Source organism: Gadus macrocephalus, chromosome 19 (genome assembly GCF_031168955.1).
Source record: "Gadus macrocephalus chromosome 19, ASM3116895v1".
Taxonomy (NCBI): Eukaryota; Metazoa; Chordata; class Actinopteri; order Gadiformes; family Gadidae; genus Gadus; species Gadus macrocephalus.
The window spans coordinates 11,093,471-11,119,349 of record NC_082400.1 but is presented as its reverse complement, the minus strand read 5'-3'; the positions used below and the strand labels follow the sequence as shown (position 1 = coordinate 11,119,349).

General features: G+C 46.4%; 1 protein-coding gene across 3 annotated transcripts in view; it reads right to left on the bottom strand.

Moving 5' to 3' along the window:
- sfmbt2 (Scm like with four mbt domains 2) overlaps window positions 1-25,879 on the bottom strand; it is a 35,203-nt gene that overhangs the window by 2,546 nt on the left and 6,778 nt on the right. For 2 of the 3 annotated variants that reach the window (XM_060038684.1, XM_060038683.1), the window contains exons 3-20: window positions 25,504-25,598; window positions 21,765-22,005; window positions 19,716-19,736; window positions 14,073-14,161; window positions 13,399-13,663; window positions 11,654-11,751; window positions 10,999-11,100; window positions 9,903-10,133; window positions 8,668-8,794; window positions 8,051-8,164; window positions 7,245-7,287; window positions 6,496-6,563; window positions 5,430-5,569; window positions 4,399-4,508; window positions 3,360-3,535; window positions 2,578-2,747; window positions 1,148-1,453; window positions 495-632 (exon numbers count right to left, since the gene is read on the bottom strand). In XM_060038684.1, the coding sequence (XP_059894667.1) occupies window positions 495-632; window positions 1,148-1,453; window positions 2,578-2,747; window positions 3,360-3,535; window positions 4,399-4,508; window positions 5,430-5,569; window positions 6,496-6,563; window positions 7,245-7,287; window positions 8,051-8,164; window positions 8,668-8,794; window positions 9,903-10,133; window positions 10,999-11,100; window positions 11,654-11,751; window positions 13,399-13,663; window positions 14,073-14,161; window positions 19,716-19,736; window positions 21,765-22,005; window positions 25,504-25,598 (2,534 nt within the window). The remainder of the gene's footprint in view (window positions 1-494; window positions 633-1,147; window positions 1,454-2,577; window positions 2,748-3,359; window positions 3,536-4,398; window positions 4,509-5,429; window positions 5,570-6,495; window positions 6,564-7,244; window positions 7,288-8,050; window positions 8,165-8,667; window positions 8,795-9,902; window positions 10,134-10,998; window positions 11,101-11,653; window positions 11,752-13,398; window positions 13,664-14,072; window positions 14,162-19,715; window positions 19,737-21,764; window positions 22,006-25,503; window positions 25,599-25,879) is intronic. The other variant, XM_060038685.1, reaches the window with a different exon arrangement.

Below are 25,879 nucleotides of genomic sequence, written 5' to 3'. Positions count from 1 at the left end.
TTCCTTCCTCGGACTCCTAAATCCAGCGCAGCCACAGGCGCGTAGCTGCGTATGTAGGACCATTTTTGACACAAAATGGTCAAGCAACATTTTAGCTGCGTTACGTGCGTACATGGTACGCGGGATATGCTTTTGGTGTGTCCGCACCTTAAGAGAGTAAGAGAGCGAATGGATCCACTACCATCTACCCTGCTTTAAGGTAGCTAACTTATTTATGGGTATAATGGGAACAATAGAAGGCAATTACTGCCTCGGAATATAATGAAATTCACAGAGGCACAAATGGATGTGTGTGGGAGGAGAGAGAACAAGTTTGCTTCAGCATGTGCGTGGATCTGCATGCGCGTGTGTGCGCGCGCGTGTGTGTTTCTGTATGCGTGTGCTTCTTCATGTATGCATATTTCTACACGTGTGTTTGCTTATGTTGCGTGTGTTTCTGTATGTGTGCGCGTGTTTCTGCATGTATGTGCGCGTGTTTCTGTGTGCGTGTGTACCTGTTCTTGAAATATGTTGGCCAGCGAGGCACAGTCCGTGGAGGTGATGAACTGGACCACTTCGTCCACGCTCCACTCCAGAGGGTTCCTCTCCAGCACCAGCTGCCCTTCCTCCTCCTGCTCCTCCACACCCTCCATCTGACACACACACACACACACACACACACACACACACACACACACACACACACACACACACACACACACACACACACACACACACACACACACACACACACACACACACACACACACACACAGTTGAATGCACTTCATTCATATTTCAACGTTATCGTAAATTACGGCAATGATCATATAACTTTTATAACCACATAAAAACATCAAAATACCCCGCAATTACTACCCAACCTCCACCTTGTCGCGCTGTGCCCATACACGCGGCAGTGTTGTTTGATCATCAAACAAACCAGTTGGATTTAACCAAGCGTCTCGCTCAGGGACACACAGTCAAACTAGATCCACCTGTAAGCTATAGGCGACCCGTGTGTATGTGTGCCAGTACTGTCAGAGTGTGAAAGTGTCCGTCCGTCCGTCCGTCCGTCCGTCCGTCCGTCCGTCCGTCCGTCCGTCCGTCCGTCCGTCCGTCCGTCCGTCCGTCCGTGTCCATCTGTCTGTGCCCTCCCCCCTCTCACCTTGGTCTCCTGATTCCCGGGGGGCGTGTACTTCTCGTCCTCGTTGTTGTTTTTGTTGTTCTGACCGTAGGCGGCCAGGGAGCGGGCCGACCGCCTGCGGCCCTCGGGCCCCTCGGTGGACCCCCCGCTGGCCCCCAGCCCCCCGCCGCCGAGGGACCCCCGGCGCAGGCTGGCAGCCCGACGTGGCCGGGTGCTGAGGGGCGGGGCCGCGGCGGGCGCCCCCCGCTGCCGGGACCCTGCGCTCTCCTCGCTCCCCGACTGGAAGTCCATGTCCTCCTCGTCATCGTCCTCCTCTTCATCGCTATCCTGGAGGGGGCGGAGGGGGAGGGGGGGAGGGGGGTATAAGCAACGAGATGGTCCAGAGGTGGAGACGCGGACCCTAGCCCCCGGCAAGAGAGTCTGGGTGAAGACCCTTGCAGTTGGGGCAGACCAATCAAACTCATGAGTAAGGGGTGGCGCTTGATCTGTGATTGGGTGAATTGGAGATGGGTGGGGGGAGGCGGGGGTCCTTTACGACCAGAAAGGCAAGGAATACGGGAAGGTGGTCTGAAAGTGAGACGGACTGACATGCATCATTGTGCCGCAGGCTGGAATCGAACCTTGGTCGTTACAATACTTAGGGAGGTGTGCTACCGACCCAACTGCCACAAGCATTTTATTGCCTTTAAAAGTGCTTCGACTCAAGTTTATTTTGTTTGCTTGCATACATCCTGATTCTCGACCCTACAAATCACAATTCACGACGTTGCTCGTCTATTCCCGACGATCGGTTCACTTAACCCAATCGGGAGATCATTCAAACCGGCAGACCAATTAAGAGCACACCAGGTGGCTGACGACAACCTGACACCCCAGCCATTTCCCTTCCCTTCCCCCATCATCGCGGCAACGGTAAACATGGCTTTACGTAGCCTGGAAACGGCACAAATCTCGCCAGCTCAAGTTTCATTTGCTCTGCAGATAAGGTCTGGCCTATCCCTCCCATGCGAAAGATTTCTGCACAATAGGAGAAAAGACCGGCCAATCACAACCGTATATCTAATATGAGGCGGGATAAATATGATGCAGAGAGCAGTAGAGGCATTTTCATCAAACAAACAACAAAGATGGCTGCCGCTCAAATAGACCGGTCTGTTGATCCCGCTATCGAGACAGTAGTAAACAAACCGGACAGTTTGTTTACACTAAATAACAAACGACTGCACTTAAAGCATTTGTTGACAAGAGAGAGGGCTTTGCTTTACTTCCAACTGGATTTTTTCGTCGCTCAGAGCTGCATCCCCCGTTTCCCCCGTTGTAGACCTACTCAATCGCGTCCAGAGGCAGATTGAGAGAGCGGTCCTAGACTTATTGCATATACAATTTGTCTGCCGATGCCAGGCAAGGCATAAAACACAGCACGAGTGGAGAAAGCCAAAGAGGATTGGAACCTGCAGCGAGCTCGCGGGCGTGTAGTCGACGGCTGAGGAGCGGCGTTTCCTCTGGACGAAGATGGCCTTCCTCTTCTTCCTGCGGCGGGCCGGCTTGCTGGGGTCCGCCTCCGACAGCTCCTCCCCGCCCACGGGCTTGGGCAGCTTCCTCTTCTTCCCGTAGTAGTATGCTATAGGAGGGGGGGAGGCGGGGCCACGGTATAAGGTCAATAACAAAGAACAACAACAACAGAATGGCTTCTTCCACCGGAAGGGAATAACGAAGACACCACGCTGACGAAGAAGAGTTATGCAAAATATGTTTTACAAGTCAAACCAGTTCATTACCAAAAAAACACATCGCAATCCTCAACTTACTTGAGATAATAAAGTATTTCCCTCAGAGAAATAGGGGATTAGGAAACAGGGAAAAACCTACAAATCTCTCAAATTTTTTTGTTGATGTTGCACTCAGTGTTGTTGGCAAGTATCTAGACTACAAGTATAATTGTAATCAATAATCCCTCATTTTGGGCTTTTTCGTCGGACATCGACCCAACCTCGTCTCGTCAAGGGACTTCAAGCAGGACGCTAGGTGCAACGCTACGTGCACGCCGGGCCACTCACTGTATTTGTTCTTGGTCTGCATTGAGCAGTTCTAGGGCCCCTCACTGTTTTTGGTCTTGGTCTGCATTGAGCAGTTCTCTAGACACTCAATGTATTTGTTCTTGGTCTGCATGGAGCAGTTCTCAACACTCACTGTATTTGGTCTTGGTCTGCATGGAGCAGTTCTCAACACTCACTGTATTTGGTCTTGGTCTGCATGGAGCAGTTCTCGGGGCACTTGTCGGCCACCAGCGTGGGGCTGAAGAGGTTGGGGCAGCACTGCAGACGCAGACACACCCGGCGGCAGAAGTCGGGGATCTGCTCGGCCAGACGCACAATGGGCATGGTGGCGCGGTAGGGCTTCCCTTTGTACCTAGAGGGAGGGAGGGAGGGAGGGAGGTAGAGAGATAGAGAGGAGTAGAACAAAGGAGAGAGAGGGGGGAAGAGTGAAGGAGAGAGAAAAAAATAAAGGAAAAGGGAAAGGTACAAATAAGATGTGGGGAGCGAATGGAGAGAGAGAGTGAAAATGATAAGAGGGAGATATTTAAGTAAGACATACAGAGAGACAGATAAGAAGAAGCAGAGTGAGTAGAGATGCCAGTGAGAGAGGGAGGGAGGGAGGAGGATAGAGGGGGAGAGAGGGTCAACAAGGGAGTAGGGGTGACGGGAACGTTATCATCAGCTGTCAGTCGGCTGACAGGGAACGCCGTTTTATTTACGGGACGCAATTAAACCGTATGCCGTCCGTCAGAAGGCAACCGACTGCGTCTGTCACCCTGTTAGCTGTTCATCCGGAGGCCCCCTGTTGTCACGGGCTTGATAAGGTGAGGGGTGTCCCGATCCCCCCCCCTCCCGTCCTTCCTCATACTATCCCATCCCGTGTATCAGAGGTGATGGCTGGGGAATTCCCAGGGGGTTTTCCTTTGGGTATTTGATTGTGTGTTTAAGTTATTTATTATTTGAGTGTACGTTACACATATACTGTGTGTAAATGTACAACTGTGGGTGCTCCTGTGCGTGTGCATGTGTATGGATAAATGTGTGCATGTGTATCGGTTAAACGATGTGGCGGTTGGAGACGTAATAGCCAGTGCCTCTCGACCGGCTTCAACAATCACAGCCGATAAGAATTGCGATTCCTACGGGAGTTGAATTGTCTCCACACACCCCTAGTCCTCGTGTGTGTGTGTGTGTGTGTGTGTGTGTGTGTGTGTGTGTGTGTGTGTGTGTGCTCACTTGGCTTTGAGGATCTCCTCGTGACACTCCCAGCTCTGGTCCTCCACCTCCTGCAGCTCCTTCAGGACGCGCCCTGGCTTGTAGGCCGCGTTGGTCAGCATTGTGAGAACCTGCACACACACACACACACACACACACACACACACACACACACACACACACACACACACACACACACACACACACACACACACACACACACACACACACACACACACACACACACACATTAGTATGGGCAAATCTGAAAATAGTTTGCTTCAGTTTATCACATCATTTTTATTCTCCATTCCGGTTAATCTTCTGTTATTTAATCACCATCTCTACCCGAAAAGAAACCTATTGCTCCAAAAACAGCTTGTTTGTAGCGTACGTCCACACGCCTGCATTAACACATCATACAAATCTAACACACACACGCTCAAGCGAACACACGATATGGGGCCCCGGGAGAAATGCGGAGCTCCTATTGCACTTCTGCCACGGCACGTCAACCATGTTTACGGATAAGCAGGCTTGATTGGCAGATCGTCAACACAACGCGAAGGCAGCGCTGAGGAGCTGCGGGTGGTTAACTAGAGCTCTCTCTCTCTCTCTCTCTCTCTCTCTCTCTCTCTCTCTCTCTCTCTCTCTCTCTCTCTCTCTCTCTCTCTCTCTCTCTCTCTCTCTCTCTCTCTCTCTCTCTCTCTCTCTCTCTCTCTCTCTCTCTCTCTCTCTCTCTCTCTCTCTCTCTCTCTCTCTCTCTCTCTCTCTCTCTCTCTCTCTCCCAAGTTCTTCCCCATGAACAAAACTATCATTAGCCCCGCCTCAGAGGACTTCAAAGAGTGCTTTGGAGTGACATCAGAGAACCTGTCTTGGTATGTTGGCCCAATCAATCTCCCCTATGTGATGTTGAATGTCTTTTGCGGGTTTTCTTTCTATTTTATTTATTTATTTTACATTTTCAGACACCTTCCCTAAATAGTAACCCTGCATGTTTCATTGCATTTTTTTTGTATTATCCTTTTAGTCAGGCGATGTGTGAATCCCACCTCCTTGAGGACCAGTGAGCACTTGCCGGGCCCCACAGCCTGGGGCAGCTCGGCGATGCGGCCCTTGTTCAGGTAGGGCCCCGAGAAGCACCTGTGGTTGATGAAGATCTTTGAGCAGCAGTAGCGCCCGTTGGCCGAGCCTGAGGAGAAGAAAAACAGACCGCCAAGGGACATTAAGAAGAAGAACATGATACCAAGTTTAAAGTAACAAGTGGGTTTATGGGTAGAAAATTAAACCAATTGGAAGGAAACTAGGGATAAATGGGTAGAAAAAAGTGAGAAGACACAAGTTGATTGATGGAAAAGAACAAGAACAAGTAGAAAGAAAACAAGACAGCTCATGGGAAGAAAACAAAACACTGAATAACAAATCAAGGGGTGTGGAGTGAAAAGACTAATGTTGCGGTAAAAAACTGCTCATCACTTCATGAGCAACACAGGTGTTCAAAACATAGACAAAACAACAACACTGTAAAGGAGAAGCCGCTTGGTTAAACGATTAGGCGGTCGGAGACATAATAACGAGCGCCTATCGACTGACAAAACAAACCCAGAAAACAGCGCTAAAACATTGCCAGCGTTATGTCACAAACAGGCCGTTTGTCAGTTATCAACGTAGCATTGTGTGTTTTTTAACCAATAGATTAAATGTTAGTCTCAGAGACAGACACGAACTAGCACGGCATGAATACCTCCATGTTTGTCCCCCCCCTTACCCCCGAGAAGTGAAGTGCCGGGGGTGGGGCTACGGGTCGTTGTGATTGAGGTGAACCGCGACCTCTGTGCAAACGCTTCACCTCCGAACCCCCCCCCCTCTCCCCCACCCGGGCTGCCAACACCTGGAACGCCACGGCCAGGGTGAATGGTAATTAGGGGAGGTCATGATTATGCATGAGCAAGTGGGTGGCTCGGAAAAAAGTAAGAAAAAAAAAGAGCAGGGAAGTTGGAAAGTAGGTAGGTGTGTGTGTGTGTGTGTGTGTGTGTGTGTGTTCTTGTTGTGGTTGATGGAAGACACAGACAAAACAAAACCGAAAAATCAAAAACCATAATTGATCGCCATGGTTACCTGGATCAACGCTGAGCGGCGGGCAGGTGTTGGCGGGGGCGGTCTCGATGGGTGGGGGCGGAGCCAACCTGCAGGTACCAAACGGGGGCAAAGGTCAATGCAGTGCCGTGATTGGAAACATTATTCAAATGTTGTAATCAAAACAGGAGGAGGCGGAGATCTGCCTCGCCTCAGATATGTAAAACACCATTCATCAACAGGGCCCCATAAGGCACTACACACACACACACACACACACACACACACAGGGGCATTTCAGGACTGTGCAGTGAGTCAATGGCTCGCTGCACAGAGCAGTCAGCCATTGACTGGCTGCACAGAGCAGTCAGCAAATGGCTCACAGGTGAAACACTGAGCAAGCCGCTTAGCTCTCTGTTTTTACAGTCTCTAGTCCTGCCGCCACGCCCGATCTGATTTCAGACCTGCCGCCGTTTCACACGCGTCGTAACGTCGTTTGAATCCTTTGGTTTCAACATCCATGACTATTATTAGTATTGTGAGTTTATTTATCATTATACAATTAAAACATATACATCACCATCAACGAACACTGGTAATTAGAGGCTCTTAAAGCCCTAAAATAAACCGCAGAAACAACGGGGGAGGAGTTTCATCGACTGGTTATCAAATATTTGGCTGAAGTCTGTGTGTGTGTGTGTGTGTGTGTGTGTGTGTGTGTGTGTGTGTGTGTGTGTGTGTGTGTGTGTGTGTGTGTGTGTGTGTGTGTGTGTGTGTGTGTCTTTTCTTACTGTTTTTCTGGCTGTACCACTGCTATCTTCTTCTGGTTCTGGCCTGTGGACAGGAAAGTAAGGACATTAGGGACCGGAAGTATAGAAAGCCAAAGCACAACCAGCATGCATTGCTTTGTTACATCAGCAGAACTCAATACCCAAGTGGGATTTATTTGTTTGTTTATAAAGGAATGATAGGACTTTGCGTGTGTGTGTGTGTGCGCGTGCGTGTGTGTGCAGTATAGTGTAGGGGGAAGAGTGTTTGACTCCCAGCCAAAAAAACAAAAAAAGGTACTGGGTACGCAGTCTGCCTGCCGGCGCCCTCGAGCAAGATTCACAAAACTGCTTCTTGGTGGCATGCATCCAAAATCACTATGAGTGGTTTCGGACACAATGTCTTTAATGATTAATGACGATCCGTCCATGTCTTCAAGTGTCTGAGTACAAAATGTAGGCTTCTATGTTCTTAAAGGCTATTGGGACAGAGAGAGTCCAAAAAAACACCTCTCCCCCCAGCCCAAGGCTGGCTAGGCGATTTGTGTCAGATACCAGGACAGTGCGTGTTAAACGCAGGCCAACTTGGTGTCCAACAGACCCAGGCATGCATGCCTATTCATACTCTGCCAGTACACACACTCACATCCAAGCAAACCCGGACACATGCACAAAATAAATCTAGGTCACATAAGGTGACAAAAAAATAATTAGGGCCAAATTTTCCTTCAGTGTGACTGTTGCCTGTGTTTGGTTATACGTGTGTATGTGTGTATGCGTTAGCGTGTGCATGTGTATATGTGTGTGTGTGTGTGTGTGTGCGGACGTACAGACGGGCTTGTGAGGTGTAGTTAGCGTGTAGACGTTAGCTTCACACCAGCCCACAGGGAAGATGTCCATGGACTCCACATCCGCAATGCATTCTGACAGCCCCTTGGACACACCTGCACGCAAGAGAAAAAGAGAGAGAAAGAAAGAGACAGTTAGAAAGAGAAAGAGAGAATGAGGAAAAGAAAGAGATAGTGGGATTAGATGCTGTCACACGCACACAACTCCAACACGTATATCTCAGCACAAAAAAATAAAATTGCATTCCCTTTTCTGTGAATTTGTATGCACTTAAATTATTCATGCGCTTTTTGGGCTATGTCTTCATGATTATGGACTTGCTGTAAGTCCACAAAATACACAAAATAAACGTTATTTAATGTAATAGGTCATACCATTTAATGTAATGGTATGACCTATAAAAATACAATCTCTTTTTTCTTCAATAACGGTCGATTCAGGGGTTAGACCTTGATCTCTGCTATGCATATGTTAGGTAAAAGAGAGTCTTACAGTGTAAGCTTTTGGGTAAATTATTAATATGGGTAAAACTGAAAATAGTTTAGTTCAGTTGATCTTTTCATTCTTCATTCACTCTCTCTGTCTCCGTCTCTCTTACCTTCTAGTCGCAGCCACATCAGACGACCTTTGACCTGAGTGACCTTGGCCACGCAGACCTCGGAGGGCACCAGAGGGTTCACGGCCTCCAGCCAGGTGTCCTTGGAGAAGTCCCGGTTCTTCCACTCCTGGGAAGGGGCAAAGAACGGATCAGAAGGCTCATTCACGCAGACACAAACAAACACACAAACATCCACACTAACTAACAGTTCCAATAAGACAACGGTCCATCACCGCGGTTACCAATGACGGAACTTTGATTTGATGACGGATGGGATCATTTTAAGGATTTGCCAATGTGTAACTTCCAACTTGTACGGTTTGAGAATCAGGGAAGAATCAATAACTTTTGAGGGGGGGGGGGGGGTTCCACATTTGTAGTGAAGTAATGGAGTTTTTTTTATCTTGTTTACCTCCCCATGACCCCTGCACCATGACTATGCTGTGTCATGCGGTCGCACTACGGTTTTGATCCATTGTAAGCATTGCGTCTCCACATATCCCCTCCTCCCCTAAACAGGCAAACCGCTCTAGCTGCTTAGGTCAACATTACTCAAGAATTAGAACCACAAATTAGTAATTGTAATCTAATTGGCATTCCTTGTTTTAATTATTAAATGATCCTTGATTTAATACAAATATATATCTTTATATATTAATACATCTAGAAATATCTTTAGATATTAAAACACATTATTTTAGTGCATTTGTTGACCAGTTGTTATCTTTCCCAGTTTCTGGAAACAACATGCCGTCAATGGGCTTCAATGCAAGAGGCCTTCACTCAGCCTACGGTCTGGGTCCCGTAGTGATGCTGAAACAGCAACATAAAAAGAACTGCTAGCATAGGGCTGTGCAATTAATTTAATTTTGATCGAGATTTTGTTTTCTGGATTTTTTTATTTTATTTATTTAATTATTTTAAATAAATTATATATAAAAACATTTTCTTTTCTAAGTTTATTTTAGTGATTAAATGTTTCATAGAAATTACAGTACAGCTGGATATTTGAAAATTGTGTGTATTTTTTTAAGGGGAAATTTCAAAGATCCCAATTTCAAAGTGTTTTTATGGGAGAGAAATGCTCAATTAATGTGTCATGTTTTCAAACTCAAAAATAATCACTTCAATAATAATGATTTCAATATTGACCAAAATAATTCGCTAATAGTCTTTTCACAATCTAGCCCCCCCCAGCTCCCGCACATCACATGTTGCCGCTGGAGACCCCTTACGTCGGGGAAGCAGGTGTCGGGGGCCGCCTCCGTCCCGGAGTGCTTCAGGTAGTCGGCCCAGTCGAAGTCCTGGCCGGCGTAGCCCCCGGGCCGCTCCATGCCCACCCCCTGCTTCAGGCTCCACTGCACGGGCAGGATGCCCGGCGTGAGGGCGGAGCACACCAGCGACGTGGGCGTGGCCTCGGGTGAGAGGTCGTCCGCTGTGACCTGGAAGTAGAACTCGTCGTAGACCTGTTGCGAAGGAGGGGGGGGAGAGAGAGAGAGAGTGAAAGTGAAAGTGAGAGTAAGAGTAAGAGTGAAAGAGAGAGAGAGAGAGAGAAAGCGAGACAGAGAGAGACAGACACAAAGACAGACAGATAGTCATACACAAAGAAAGATTGAGGTTGAGGCATTGGGATTGAAAAAGCAGGGCAGCGCATTGTTCTTGCATGAGTGGATTTATGAGTAACTCATTGCCATTCCGGTGATTTAGGGACATAAGGAGTAGGTCCTCTCAAAGTCCATCCTCAGGGCACCGGCGTCTGTACAGGGTCTGTTTGTTTGAATGTTGGGTTCCCAGTATTTACATCATGATCTCGGTTTGGTTGCCTTAGATCTAAAGTGGTCCTTGTTTAACTACAATACCCAGAAGTCAATCCTTTCAAAAAATGATGTCAGCATAAGTGTCTGTAAACTATTCCAAAAGATCATTGATGATAGTTAAAAAGGGTTTTCATAGTTGAAAACTATGCAACTGTTAAATATAATTCATTAGTACAATTCTGGTTGGCTTAGTCAAATTCTACACGTTGGCAATGTATCGCTCAGCACACAGACGGGCCCGTCTACTGAAAGCTTTTTTCCACACAGAATCATCTAACAACAGGAAGAAAAGTCGTGTTTCCCGGTAAAGGTTACAAGAGAGAAGCATGAGTCATCCACGATAAACAGAAGTGGTGGTCGTTCAAGTTCACTCGTCTGCGATAAAATGCAAAGCCCTTCCAAGTAAATTTAAAATAGTTTCACATTAGGACTGTTCTTTAGAAAAACCGTGAGTCACACACACCGCCTACTCGCCCTGCTCCCTCCCCACCCTCCCCTTTCCCCATTGGCTCACCTTGGTGACGGAGACGGGGCAGATGCACAGCGGTTTCCACGGCGACACCATCTCGAGCTTCATTCCTGTGCTGAAGGAGTGCCTGGGGGGGTCCGTGTGGTCCTGTACGAAGTAAAAAGAAAATGCAATCAGGCAGGCCCACTTCCTCTTTGTGCGTCGGCCGGGTCACGGTTTTGAATGCGTGTGTGAGCGTGTGCACCCACACCAGCATGTCTGGCGGATACATTATCGAGCACTGTGCGTGTGTGCGTGTGTGTAGGTGTGTGTGTTTGTGCGTGCGTGCGTGTGAATGTGTGTGTGTCCAACAAAAGAAATACAAAGACATGAAAACAGGTAAGCCGAAGCCTGGAGGCGTTGGACAAGAGGTGTGTGTGTGTGTGTGTGTGTGTGTGTGTGTGTGTGTGTGTGTGTGTGTGTGTGTGTGTGTGTGTGTGTGTGTGTGTGTGTGTGTGTGTGTGTGTGTGTGTGTGTGTGGTGCTGAGCACGTCAACGGGGCAAATTGATGGGCAACTAATATGTAACTTGGAATTTGTAGTAAATGAAGACATGTGTTTATGAGTAGGCTCCATGAAATGAATTGACCAGTGAATACCCCCCCCCCCCCCCCCCCCCCACACACACACACACACACACACACAGGGGTTGGGTGTCTCACCTTGAACACCTCCAGGGGCAGAGGCTTCGCCTGGGCCTCCTGCTGTGCTGCTTCCAGGGCCTCCTGCCACTCGGGGGCGCTCTTCAGAGACCTGAGCTCTGAGACAGACAGACAGACAGACAGACAGACAGACAGACAGACAGACAGACAGACAGAGAGACAGAGAGACAGAGAGACAGAGAGACAGACAGACAGACAGACAGACAGACAGACAGACAGACAGAGAGAGAGAGACAGAGAGAGACAGAGAGAGAGAGAGAGACAGAGAGACAGAGAGACAGACAGAGAGAGACAGAGAGACAGAGAGAGAGAGAGAGACAGAGACATAGAGACAGAGAGAGAGAGACAGAGAGAGAAAGAGACAGACAGACAGACAGACAGACAGACAGACAGACAGACAGACAGACAGACAGACAGACAGACAGACAGACAGACAGACAGACAGACAGAGAGAGAGACAGAGAGAGAGAGAGACAGACAGAGAGAGACAGACAGACAGAGACAGGAAGACAGAGAGACAGGCAGAGAGAGAGACAGACAGACAGGCAGAGAAAGAGACAGACAGAGAGAGACAGGAAGACAGAGACAGACAGACAGAGACAGACAGACAGAGAGACAGGCAGACAGACAGACAGATGGACGGACAGACAGGACACAGAGACAGAGGGATAAAACCAGGACAAGGTTTAAAGACATCATGAAATTAGAAAATGGCCCGTTGACAAAAAACATGCTCCTCATATCACAAGATATCCTCCCGTTTAGTTTTTCTCTCTTTCTTTAAATGGTATCCCAGCCGCTCTGCCAGCAGGCTTTTAGATATCATCTAAAGACTTTAGATATTTATCTAACGTCTGATTTGTGAGGGCGGCATTAAATCGTGTCCAAACACAAAGTCCACAGCCTGTAGTATCGTCAGCATGAACGCGCCCCCCCCCCCGCCCCCGCCAAAAAATGTCAGTTAGAGAAATCAGTTTCAAACGAAAGATGGTGCGCGCATATTGTTAGGCCGAGACAACAAGTGTGTTGAAGGACTGGTTTTTAACGTTGCAATAACAAACAACAGCGTGCCGCTTCTGGCTGGCCAAGGTGTTTACACAAGCTGCCATGATGAGACTCTTTAGTATGCGCCATCGCACGCTCACAGCTATCTCACCACATATTTTTTAGCCAGCGACGCCAAACTATCTACCAAGGAGATGAATTAACAGAGTCTGCCTTAGAAAAACATCTCCCCTACTGGGCTGCTAGCTTTTGTTGTCGAGAAAAAACAGAATAAAAATGAAATAAAAAAAACAAGGAGGATTATGGATGAAGGGGAACAGCGCTAGCTGAGTCGGACAGTCACAACAGAAAGGGATTTAGATGGAGGTGTGTGATGCCCTCCGGACCCCCCCCTCCTGACGACCCCCCACGCTGGAGGGTCGTTTCTTGTGTTTTTCTTTCACAACCGAAAGAGCAGTGCTCTCTTTGAGAATTTCATTTTAAATTTCATTGGATTTCAAAATTCGATTTCATTGGCTGTTGAAGGGACAAACTGCCAATATGTTCACGACTATATTCAGTATGCCCAGGCAATGTCATGAAACACGACGGTTCAGCCGTAATCGAACATAGACCGGACTTAATGAACTACTGCATTTTCTCGGACTACTTTGTTGAGACATAATAAAAAATTAAAAAAAGGAAATCAAATATAACGTTGTCATGGAGACATAAGGCCCCGCCCCCTTTCCCCCTCTCACCTGTGGGCGGTTCCAGAGAGAGAGAGTTCTCGCTGGCCCAGCCAAGTGGGCGGAGCCTGGTGTCCAGGTAAAACAGCCAGAAGTCCCGCCCCTGCGGGTCCTCGTCTCCCCCTCCCCCCCCCAGGCCCACGTAGCGCAGCCGCAGGCGGCCGCCAACGTTGCGGACCACCCGCGCCGGCCAATAGAGGGCGGGGCTGGAGGGGTCACGGACCTCCATCAGAGAGGCCTCTACCACCAGGTCCACCGTGTTCTTACCCCTCATAGGCTGGGGGTCGGGGGGGGGGTGGAGGGAGAGAGGGAGGGAGGGAGAGAGGGAGGGAGGGAGAGAGGGAGGAAAGAGACAAGAGAGGCAGAATTTAATACAATAGAAAAAGAAAAAGAGAAAAACGAAACAGCGCAGCAAGACAAAAATCTCTTGTTCTAGCGGAGGCTGGCATATTTTGTGGCAATGAGCCCCTGAAACACAACATAGCCACTGTCTGCACAGAGAAACCCCCAGCAGACTCAGCAGAGCCCTCCGATATGCATAGACCCTCAAAAGGAATAAACAAAAAGGAAGAATAGACACAGCAAGCTGAAATACGTGATAAAAGGTTAACAAAAAAGGAAAACATTAACAAAAAAAGTAGATCTGGATCTTAAATAGTTTCAAGTGAGAATGAGTGCAGTCCCACCCCTTCCAGTAGGTTAGACGGCGCCGTCCGCGAGCCCGTTAGCTCCTGAACCAGGAAGTCCGTCCAGTCGCTGAACTTCTCCTTAATGGCTACAGTGGAACACACACAGACACAGACACAGACACAGACACACAAAAACAAAAAAGCGTTAACATCATCAAATAATCACCCAAAAAAAGGCATAATGAGGTGCTATACAGAAGGATGTTGTTTGGACTGCGAAAAGAAAGCATTCATGAGTGCACATGCACAACAGGGGCATAAGAAGGAAGGGGTGTTTACACACACATGCACGGCAGAGTCTTTATTCTTCTTTTTTTTTTTTTCATGTTTTTCCAAATAATGCGTCTGTGTATAATCCAAGCCATGGTCGCAGACGTCCGATTTGCCCGCTGTAACTTGATTCCCACAAGACTTCGGTGTCACCAGCCATAACCCCCCCCCCCCCCCCCCCACCCCCCCCCCGCCCGCCCGCCCGCCCAGAACCACCAGCATCGGCATGTTTCCGTCTAATATTAGTCAGCGATTTCACTCGAAAAAAGAGAGAAGGAATCTTTGTTTCTTAACAAAGCGACATGGCACGCAGCCAGATCCTTTCCCCGACACAGTCTGCACAATCTGGAGCGAAGATAAGCCGCGGGGCTTTTCATTTCAAAGAGGGAAATATAACAAGCTCCATCCTCCATTACTGTCGGGAAACGAAGAGTAATAATAATAACATGACAACGACGTCGAACAAATGGAGAACAACAGTCAATTTGGGGGATTTTTCATCCTTCCTTGAGTTATTGTGTAGCCGACATTAATCCCGTTTTGATTGGTTAGAGTCCCAGGTAACCTACATACATGATTTGATTCTAACTAGGTTAATAAGAGTTTTCTTAGAATCTAGTTCACATGTGCCAAACATTATTAAATATATATCAGTCAATCTATTGATGCAAACTTCAGCCTCACAGTTCCTTCTCTGGATCTGTTTGGGGGAAAATGTCATCATCATCACGATACTAATTGTAGTCACTGCGCACGCCACAATGTTGACCAATAGCACAAAATTACCAACAATCTCATGCAAACTTAGGCACTTCCTTACTCCATATAGCACAAAGATATGCAATGTCTGTTTTTCCGGCGTCATACAAGATAAATCCAAATAAACTAAGTATATTCAGGTTGCTGCAATTGTTGGCGTTATTAGTAGGATGAATAACTTGCCATTTCACAGATTGCGTTTTATGTGCTTAAACTAAAAATAGGTTTGAAGCTTGTAACTAGATTCTTACATGGTAATGTTTGAAATAATACAGGGAACACACTGTGGTTGTTGTGCTTGTGCATTGTGAGTGGAAACGGGACAATGGCTTTTAACAACAGAAATGTAATGTTAGTGCAATGTTATTGTCTCCATTATACCGTGGATAGAATACAGACTTTTCAATCAAAGGGCAGACTAACTCCACGGAAATTACAGGAATTAACAGAAAATGAAATAAAACCAAAATGGCTATATTTCTTACTTGTCTATATTAGCTAATTTCCCAGTGAAATACATCGACATAAAAAAGTAATCGAGAGGATCATGTTTTTTTTTAGTTAAATGGAATAAGCGCCACCGGTTGAATAAACTTCGGTTTTACAGTTATGTGACAGTCCTTCAACAGAGGTATGTCAATCAAACAGGCTCATTATCATATTACCGCCCCGCCCAGTCAATCATGAGAAAACTTTATTTCTTTCATGGTTGATTATTAAAAAGATTTTAACATCAACTTTTTAAGATCAACTTCGGCAATCAGTTTTGCATTCTCTAATTCGGCGATAGACATTAACTTAACAGACAATTATATACAAATATATGAGATATCCACATTAAGTTTAGAAGTATTTGTTCCTAAGTTAAAATGCTTCAAGTCAGTGTTCTGAATTATAATTAAATCATTGCATTTTTCCACTGTGGGCTAATCAATAATCTTTCATCCGGCAGCTCTCAGACCCGTCCTTTGTGAATCAAACCAACAGTCCTACATTTGTTTAGCTAAATAAAATCAATGATGAGGAATGTCATTTTCCCTGTGATTCTAAAAACCCTTTGCCACGGTTCAGCCTTGGTTGAATACAATCATTTGGCTGCTGATTATATCAATATTTTTTCTTTGAGGCAACCGGACACACACACACACACACACACACACACACACACACACACACACACACACACACACACACACACACACACACACACACACACACACACACACACACACACACACACACACACACACACACACACGTCGGTTGATGTAGCAGTGTGCAGAGAAACTATTTTGAAGACGGCCGCCTGTATTACACAGGAAGCCATTTAAAACACAGGCGGACAATAATAGAGATAGAGAGAGAGGCAGAAGTCTCTTCTCCCTCTCTCTCTCTCTCTCTCTCTCTCTCTCTGTTTTCCACGCCCTTCTCTCCCCCAGGCCATGTTGTCACGATGGAGCCTCTTATATCAACAGTAATCTCTCCGTTTCCCCCCCCCCAAGGCTGAAGAAAAACATTGAAGCGGAAGAAGACCATTCTCACAGAGCAAAATAAAATAAAATGCATTATTAACCTTGAGGAGCATCCCTGTCTTTCCCCCTCTCTCTCTTCCCCTAACAATCCCCCTCCCTCTCCTGCTCTCTCCCCCTCCCTCTTTACATACTCTCACGATACACATGTGTAGCGAGACAATCGCATAAATAAATGAAAAAATAAACAAACAAAATGACTCAGTCGTTTGCGTACGTCGTTCCCGCCCCTTGTGTAATAGAGTGTTGCTGTGTTTGTTTTGGTTTGTATTTACAGTTCCCTCGTTCTCTAAACACATGACGTTTAATGCGCCATGTGAAAGTTGATGCCATAACGACCTGTGTACTCCAAATTAATCCCCAATGGAGGATCTAACGTAGGAGAGAGAGGGAGGTATGTGTATATGTGCCTTTGTCGCACAGAAAAACACAGATCCTGTTGATCCAACATGAAGGCCGAGAAGTAAGGAGAATCCCGTTGACTCATGTGTTGTTGTTTTTTTCCTTTTAGTTACAAAGCGATGAACGGCAAGCGACTATGCAGTTACCAAGACAATTTGTCAACATCAAAGAGGGGAAGAAATGCTTGGATAATAATCTCATTTATATATCCTCGCTAACTACTTATCTTCTTTTAGTCTTACAGTTTCCCCCTTTGTGCAATGATTTAAGGTTTCTTTTAGCATTCTAACAACCTGGGTCCATAGCAAGAGAGGGCGGATCAGAGCAATGTGTAAAATCAATTCCCTCAGGAGCTAAGTGTTAGCCGTAATTGGCCAACTCTCCCACAGGCTGTGTGTGGTCGTATGCGCCTGCATGCATGTGTGTGAATCAGGAAGGCCAAGTTATGTCATAGATGTGTTGTTTCAATATTTACATTATGTGCACACTCTGTAGTGTCTTTTGGTTCTGTTTAAGTTGTATTTGCATGAAGCCTCATGTGTATCTGACTAATCGTACTATTTGGGTATTCCCTCCTTTTTAAAGTGATTGTTAAAATCTGCAATCGTGGCTGTTTTGTGCAGTGCACTGAGCCACTACTGCACATCCGGGATTAGCATGACTTGAGAAACACACACACACACACACACACACACACACACACACACACACACACACACACACACACCTCATCTCTGACGTTGATCTGCATCAGGCCCTGGCAGGAAGCTGTGTGGTGAATGCATTATGTCGATTCTGTGGGGGGTGGGCCAGACTCTGAGGGCCGTATGCTAACATACAGCCCTAAGTTCTTCTATATGCCGATGACACTACTCTGTGCGTTGTATACCGTTAACGCTATAGGAATGGGGAATGTAAAAAAAAAAAAAATCGGCATACACATACGCACGGGTGCACTAACAACAGCACAGGGGCACTGAGGAAAAGACACACACACACACCCACACAAAAAGGGAAAACACTCAAGGAGAGCGCTCATGCTGAAACCAGCGTCTCACTAACCCCACTCTGAGCCCAGCCTGAACAGGCTCGCCAGCTCCCAGCCCTCACCCTCCCCATTGATGTTTGGTGTTAATTTGTGTTTGCTAGATACACACACACACACACACACACTGGGAGCATAAGCAGCTTTGCTGACTGTTTCTTTCTAGTGTTTTCCTCCGGCCCATGGCCTTCTTGCAGAAATCTTTGTGAATAAAAAGGGGAAATTGGCACTTTTTGATCTGAAAATTCACGTGCATTTATAAATGTTTTGCCAGTTTGCATTTTAGGTGGTCTGCAAAAGTTCTTGATGACAATTGAGGGGACTAACTTAGGTCAAGGGTTGGGAAGCACTGCCGGAGGAACCACGCAACAACAACACATGGCAGAATGGCTGAGATCCAGTGTGGGCATCAGCCTCTGACGATGCAACTATTAAACAATTTAGTTATTTATACTTTTATTGAATTATTTGATGATATGGTATCTAAATAAGTGACGACACAGTGTCAATTTTGATAATTGCTGTGCTGATAAGTGCTAATGTCCAAAATTGCATATTAATGGCCTTTGCTCTTAACCGGTGACTCGGATTCCCTCCAAATCGCTGGAGGACAGTGATCTCAATGCCCCCTACTGACTGTTACTGACTCACAAATTGTCGGAAAAAAGGGGGATTGCTGGGGAAGGGCAGTGCATGTGGGCTGTGAATACCTTTTGGGATTTGGGATTTTTGCATTATTATGTCACTAAAAGCACTGATAATTGAAGAAATAAACATGTTTTTTTTCATATCGCCATGATTATCGTTACTGAAAAATTATTTACCCTGAAATATCAGGATATAATTCAAAGGTTATATCACCAACTCCTGGCAGCTATGCTATCTACGCTATAGTGCGTAGTTCCCCCACATAGCCTCCTCTACCGTTGCTACACGCATGATTGATTGTTTCATGCCGACTTGACCACACTGATACCACACCCGCTCGCACACTCCGACACACACACACGCACACCAAAGGTGGAAAACACCATCACAAAGCGATAGTGTGCTTCTTGGCCGCACTGTGGCACATGCACTATCATTTGTGCACAGCTTGCTCCAAGTCAGTGCTTAGAAAGAAAAATAACATTTACCGAATACTCTATTGTAGTGTGTTTGTGTTTAAGCACCCCATTTGTGTGTGTGTGAATCAATTTTAAAGAGAGAATGGGAGCTGTAGAAAGGAAAGAAAAAAAGAGAAAGAGACAGAGGGAAAAAAAAGCCAAGAGAAAAAAAGGGCAAGAGAAATAGCAGCGTTGAAGGAATTGGCATTAGGCTCTGGAGGCTAAACATCTTGGACTAGAAGAGAGACGGTGAAGGGGAGAACGGTCACCACAAGCATAGCATAGCATAGAGTAGCATAGCATAGCATAGCTTAGCATAAAGTAGTGTAGCATAGCATAGTGTAGCATATCATAGCAGAGTAGTATAGCATGGCATAGGGTAGCGTCAATTAGCATAGAATACCTGCCATGCAACAGCGCCAGGGCTTAACTATCATAGAACAAGCCACACAAGTGATATAAGTTGCATAGCATGCTAAGCAGAGTCGACAAAGTGGTCAGTCCAGAAGCGTCAGAAAAGCTTCCTTACCTTTTCTGAGGTAAAGGTTATCTGAGAGAAAAAAAAGAAAAAAGAAAATAGAGATATAAGCAGTGACTCATCATTATTATTTACCATGTTTATTTGAATCAGAAGGACACGCCCCCGCTAGCCACCTCAACACACACTCAGTCACACTGACTCAGCAACACACACACACAAATTAATAATCCCCAAATTTGGGACCAAAAGGTAATTTAAAGAAATCAGGTTACATTTTCCCCCTTTATTGTTATTGCTTCCTGGTCTTGGTATTTTCAGTGCCACAACACCAATCAAGCTCGTACTGTCATAGTGTCATGTTGAATATATTTGAACACATTATATTACTAAATTCCATTACATCTGATTAAGTTAGCTGACGCTTTTGTCCAAAGGGACTTACAATAATTGCATTCAACCACAAAGATACAACCCAAAAAGTATAAGAATAATGAGTGCTTAGACTTAATCACATAAGCAAACTGCTTCGAGTGCTACATTATAGAAACAGGAGATAGAGAATATATAGTTTATTCATGACATTCAACTCTTATGAAGTGAAGATAAAATATACAACGTCTCATGTAAATTAAATTTAGAACAGACAAGGCTCGGTCTGTACCGCATGCAAATGGGTGAGGCGGATGTGTTGTATGTTTTCTAAGGACCTGGGAGGGAAATACATTTTACATAAATATTCAATTTCTAGAAGACAAGTCTGAGCTTGTACACCCATAGGTCCCCGATCGGGGAAACATCACCTGGCTCGTCAACATGTCCACCGACAAATCAATGAGTGAGGCCTTAGCACTCACGCCTTCACACGCACACACACATATGCACACGATTTCTCAAATCAAAAAAAAACATTAATGCTTTTCCTTTCTCGTCTGAATTCCAAAATAGCGAAAACAAAAAGCAAGCCACGGAAAAAAACAGGCAGTTTATTAGATGCGCCATGAGAGATAACTTCTACACTTCACAGTTTGAGACAGCCAGCCATCTGCTTCAGTAGCACGGGCTGAAGAGGAAGTTGAGGCAAGGACAACCACCCCCACCCCCTACCCCTCACCCCTCACCCCTCACCCCCTACCCCCTACCCCTCACCCCTCACCCATCCAAAAAGGTCTTAAATATTTTTTATAAATGACACTACGAAAAACAACCCCTTTTCCGTTGGCCATTTCAAACAAGACACACGGACCCCCCCCCCCCCCCCCCCCCCAACACACACACACACACACACACACACACACACGTTGTCTCCATGGCGATGAAAGTGCACACGCTATTCATCAATCGCGGTGTGTGTGTGTGGGGGGGGGGGGGGGGGGGAGGAGGAGGAAGAGCGAAAAATAAATGGCCTGACCGCACCGAAGGGTGAGTCACCATCCATCTACGATGTGGAGCAGGTGAGGAAGAAACATCAGGAAACACACACACACAGTCTACTTTAACACAGCCTCTGCTAATGCTTGGCCTCCCCTCCTCCTCTTCCTCCTAGTGGTCTTACTGTGATAGAGGTGGTGTGCAAGGTGTAGAGAACACCAAGGCTGCTTTTATTAGAGAGCGTGGGGGGGCAGTTAAAGCTAATGGCCAATGGACACACACCTGGAGGGAAGTCAGTGTGTGTGTGTGTGTGTGTGTGTGTGTGTGTGTGTGTGTGTGTGTGTGTGTGTGTGTGTGTGTGTGTGTGTGTGTGTGTGTGTGTGTGTGTTGGGAGGCGGGGGCATCTACTTGGGTATACTGGAAGGTCTAGCTGCAGCCTTAGCAGATGGAAGACCCCCTCCCCCCCCCAAATCCCCCACACTCTCTCCCCCTCGCAACATTGGCCATTACGGTAAAAAGAACAACCTGTTTTCACCCCTCTGCCAATAAGAGAATAAGCCAGCCAGCTGTTTCCCTTTAGACACACACACACACACACACACACACACACACACACACACACACACACACACACACACACACACACACACACACACACACACACACACACACACACACACACACACACACACACACACACACACACACACACACACAGCACCCCCTTACCTTGTGGGGGCGCGAGGGTCCTGCCGTTGGCCGTGCACCAGCCCACGGGGTGCAGCTCTGCGGTCATGACGTCGCACCAGAAGTCGGCCTTGCGGTCGGCGCCGTAGCCGCAGTAGCGCAGCAGCAGCAGCTGGCCGCAGGTGGTGACGATGGTGGCCACCCAGTAGGTGTCGGCTCCGGCCCGGTTGGCCACCTCCAGCTTCATGCCCGGCTGGAAGCTGCTCCGCAGGCTGGTCTCCACCTGGCCAATCACAGGCCCCGAAAAGAAAGAGAAAAAAAATGATGAAAAGAGGAATTTAAGAAGGGAAGACTTGAGGGTTGTTAGCATTCATTGGCTTGTTGTCCTACATAGATATATATACTGACATCATCGCATTCGGCTTCTAAGCATGCGTCAACAATGCCGCCATCTTGCCACGGGGGTAACCACCCAACACAAAGAATGAACGTCCGATGGGGCATAGGTCTTTTCCAAGTCACAATCAATCTATATCAGCTTCCTACAAGGCAATCTTAACTGCATTGACACATACGTTTAAATGAACAGCCCAGCTCAGGCGTGTCTATCTATGGTTGACCTATGCTTGGTACTGCGGTGGGACTAACCATGTGGATTTTTGTATTCAAACTTAGTTCGCTCCACCTGGGTTGTATCGTAATAGTGTTGTTGCATAGCAGGTGTAGAAAACAGATTTTAAAGACTAGCTTGGTCTACAGGATCAACTGGCACAATTTTTCCTTTTCCTCAGATTAATGAATAATGGAGAGGAGTTTATTTCCGTGTTTTCTTTCCACCGGGCTTCAACTCAGTCCAAAGGGCCATTGGTGGCAGTTTGTGGCAATTTATACTTTGAGGGGGTGGGGGGGGACATTGTTATCTTTTTTAATATATATATATAGTACAGTAGGTAGGCAAGGCACCTTAATTTATGCAGCACATTTCATACACGAGGCAGACTCAAAGTGCTTCACGTAGTAACATCACACAATAAAATGAAATAGTAAAATAAGATAGATAACTTTAAGATTTAGCAGTTAGGCAGAAGGTCTGTTTTCCCCTCTAGTACATAGGGGAAATTGTTTTTTGTTGAAAATGTATTGCTTAGTTTGCAGACTGCTATTTGTGTGAGGGAAGCGCTTTGCATAGTAGAATTACGGGAAACTACTCCTCAGTAATCGCCTCTATTAAACAGCTTTAGAACCGACAAAGTAGAGTACTTCAAACTACGATAAGGCCAATCAACTATCAACCAATGGGTCCAAATATTCCAAATTCCTGCCGTGGGGTTAGATTCCACACACAGAATTCCAGCTACTGCTACTTCTTCCTCCACTTGTCCAAACAAATCAACGCTCTGCCACAGAAGGGCCACGGTGGCTCATGGGAAATTGAGTTTTTATTTCTAAAAAAGCAGCAAAGCAAAGACTGCTCGACATCCCTGTGATTCCCGCCTTGGGCTCCCTGAAATTTGGTTCTCCGCGCTCGGGCCGAGACAGGTGGAAAGAGAGAGAGAGGGAGCGAGAGAGGGTAAACTAGAATGGGGGAGGGAGTGTGTGTGAGTGTGCACGGTTTTTTCCATCCAATACTAAAAATGTGAAGCAGGGAGAAAGCCGGGAGTGAGTAAGGAAGAATTTTTGGAGGGTTTTAATTTCCCAGACATATAGGCGGCCGCAACAACCCTCCTTCAGAGGAATAACACACACACACACACACACACACACACACACACACACACACACACACACACACACACACACACACACACACACACACACACACACACACACACACACACACACACACACACACACACACACACACACAGTGGAAAAGGCCATCCTCTTAGACATAAACACAATACAAACAGGCCTGGGCACTTCCTGCTCCAACAATGCAAATGTGCTGAAAGACTCTGGCCGGCTTATGTAAGAGAGAGAGAGAGAGAGACACTGAAGGCTATAGAGAGAGAGAGCAATGGGCGGCAGTGTGTGCAAACGTGTGCGTTGGTTTGTGTGTGTTTGTTTGAGAGAGGGGAGAGAGAGACGGCGCAAGAGAGCGAGAGAATGCGTTGAAACCCAAGAGAAATTACTGTTTCAATTTGTCCTGGCTCCAAACAGAGGGCACAAGGGAAACAAGGGGGACGGGAAGGAGAAGGGAGGGAAGGAGGGAGGGAGGGAGGGAGGGAGGGAGGGAGAAGGAGAATACAAACTTGATGAGAGCAAAAGAGACAACAGCAGTGAGTGACACAGCGTCTGTTAAGGAAAATTTGATAAAGAACGGCGTGAGAGATGAGAGAGAATGAAATAAGATGGAGAGATAGAGGATGGAAGAGAGAGAGAGAGGGAGAGTGAGAGGGAGTGGATGGGAATGCCACAGTTCCAGGGGAAAATTCACGCTTGGTTTGTTCCCGACTCACTGCAACTCAACCAAGACGAGAACCCAGCAGTCACAGTCTCTCCCACACACACACACACACACACACACACACACACACACACACACACACACACACACACACACACACACACACACACACACACACACACACACACACACACACACACACACACACGTTATTCTCTATGCAGTTTATCACAAACAAAATCTAACTTGTCCAAGCATATAAAGAAAAAAAGTAAACAATAAAAAATCCCAATGAATTACGGACAAAACTGCAACACCGAATGGTTACACTCGTAGAACACGTTGAGAAATAACACGGAACGGTTTTACCTAGAAACCGTTATTAAATACCGCTCGCTAGCCAACATCCCCGGTGCTGTGCTGCTCTGACCTGGAATATTCATTATTTAGACCGATTTTAGAATCACATTTTAGGGGGATTTCGAGTAGATATCTCTACCTCACGTCAACCACAGATAAAACTTTACAAAAAAGGTAAACCGAAAAAACAGATACATCTATCTATATATATCTACAGTACATCCATCTATCTATCTATCTATCTATCTATCTATCTACATCTACAGTACATCAATCTATCTATCTATCTATCTACATCTACAGTACATCAATCTATCTATCTATCCATCTATCAATAGAAGTCTTCCTCATCACAATCACCATCCCCAGTGTGAATCCTGTGATGTAACTGTCATGGCGGTGGCGGCTTTGGGACCAAAAGGCAGATTATGTGTGTGCAACGTCTGTTACGTGAGACGAGGGAGGGAGTGACGTAAGGCCGGCCTCCCCACTTAAACACTGGGGGTATTTGTGGTGAGGTTGTGGGGCTGTGTGTCAGCATGTTTGTGTGTGTAGAAAAAAAATAAGTGTAGGCCACTGAGCTGAGAGGTCACTCCATTAGTTGTTGCACTTTCATTTGAAACAGACAAGACGTTTGTTTACATTTTATAACAAAATAGAAAATGGCGGGTCTGTTTTTCCATCCTTCTATATACCGTGGTTAGGATACTGCTAGGAGGAGTGTGCGATGCCACGATGCCAAGGACCAATGTCCTTGGCATCCCATAATAGCCCACGTACAACGCAAAAAAAAAACGGAATATTTTGCTTTGTCAGAACCCAAAACTACAAAGCTAAAGAACTACAACTCCCAGAAGACCCCTTAACACAAAAGCCCAAAACGGTAATACTGTTTCTCTGTACCAAAAAGACAAATAAACATCAGTAAACAAATGACCCGGCGTTAAAAAGGTGCGTTGCATGTGCGATGAGCCGCCCCGCCCCGCCCACCATGATGATGTCACTTCGACTCACATGTTTGAAGGCCGTGTGTGGGGCGGCACTGGTGCCCGACTCCTCCATGTACTCCTCCCAGTTGAACTCCGCCTCCTCCTCCGCCGATCCGCCGTCTGATTGGATGTCGTTTCGCCAAACAGGAAGTAACACAGAAACTCATTAGTCGAGTGATTCCATCACTCGCCTAATTTGAGGCGAGGCACGATGACATGGCAATATTTTGCCAGTGGCTTTCATATACATTTTTTTTTAGCAATGAGTCAATCTGAAATAATCCTTAAAATGTCGGAATAGCTGGCTTCGGAATTAATTGCTTAATCACTTCTTCTCATTGTGTGCCTAGTTACACGAAATACAGAAAAATACAAAGAAAAACGAAAACAAATTGTGTCTT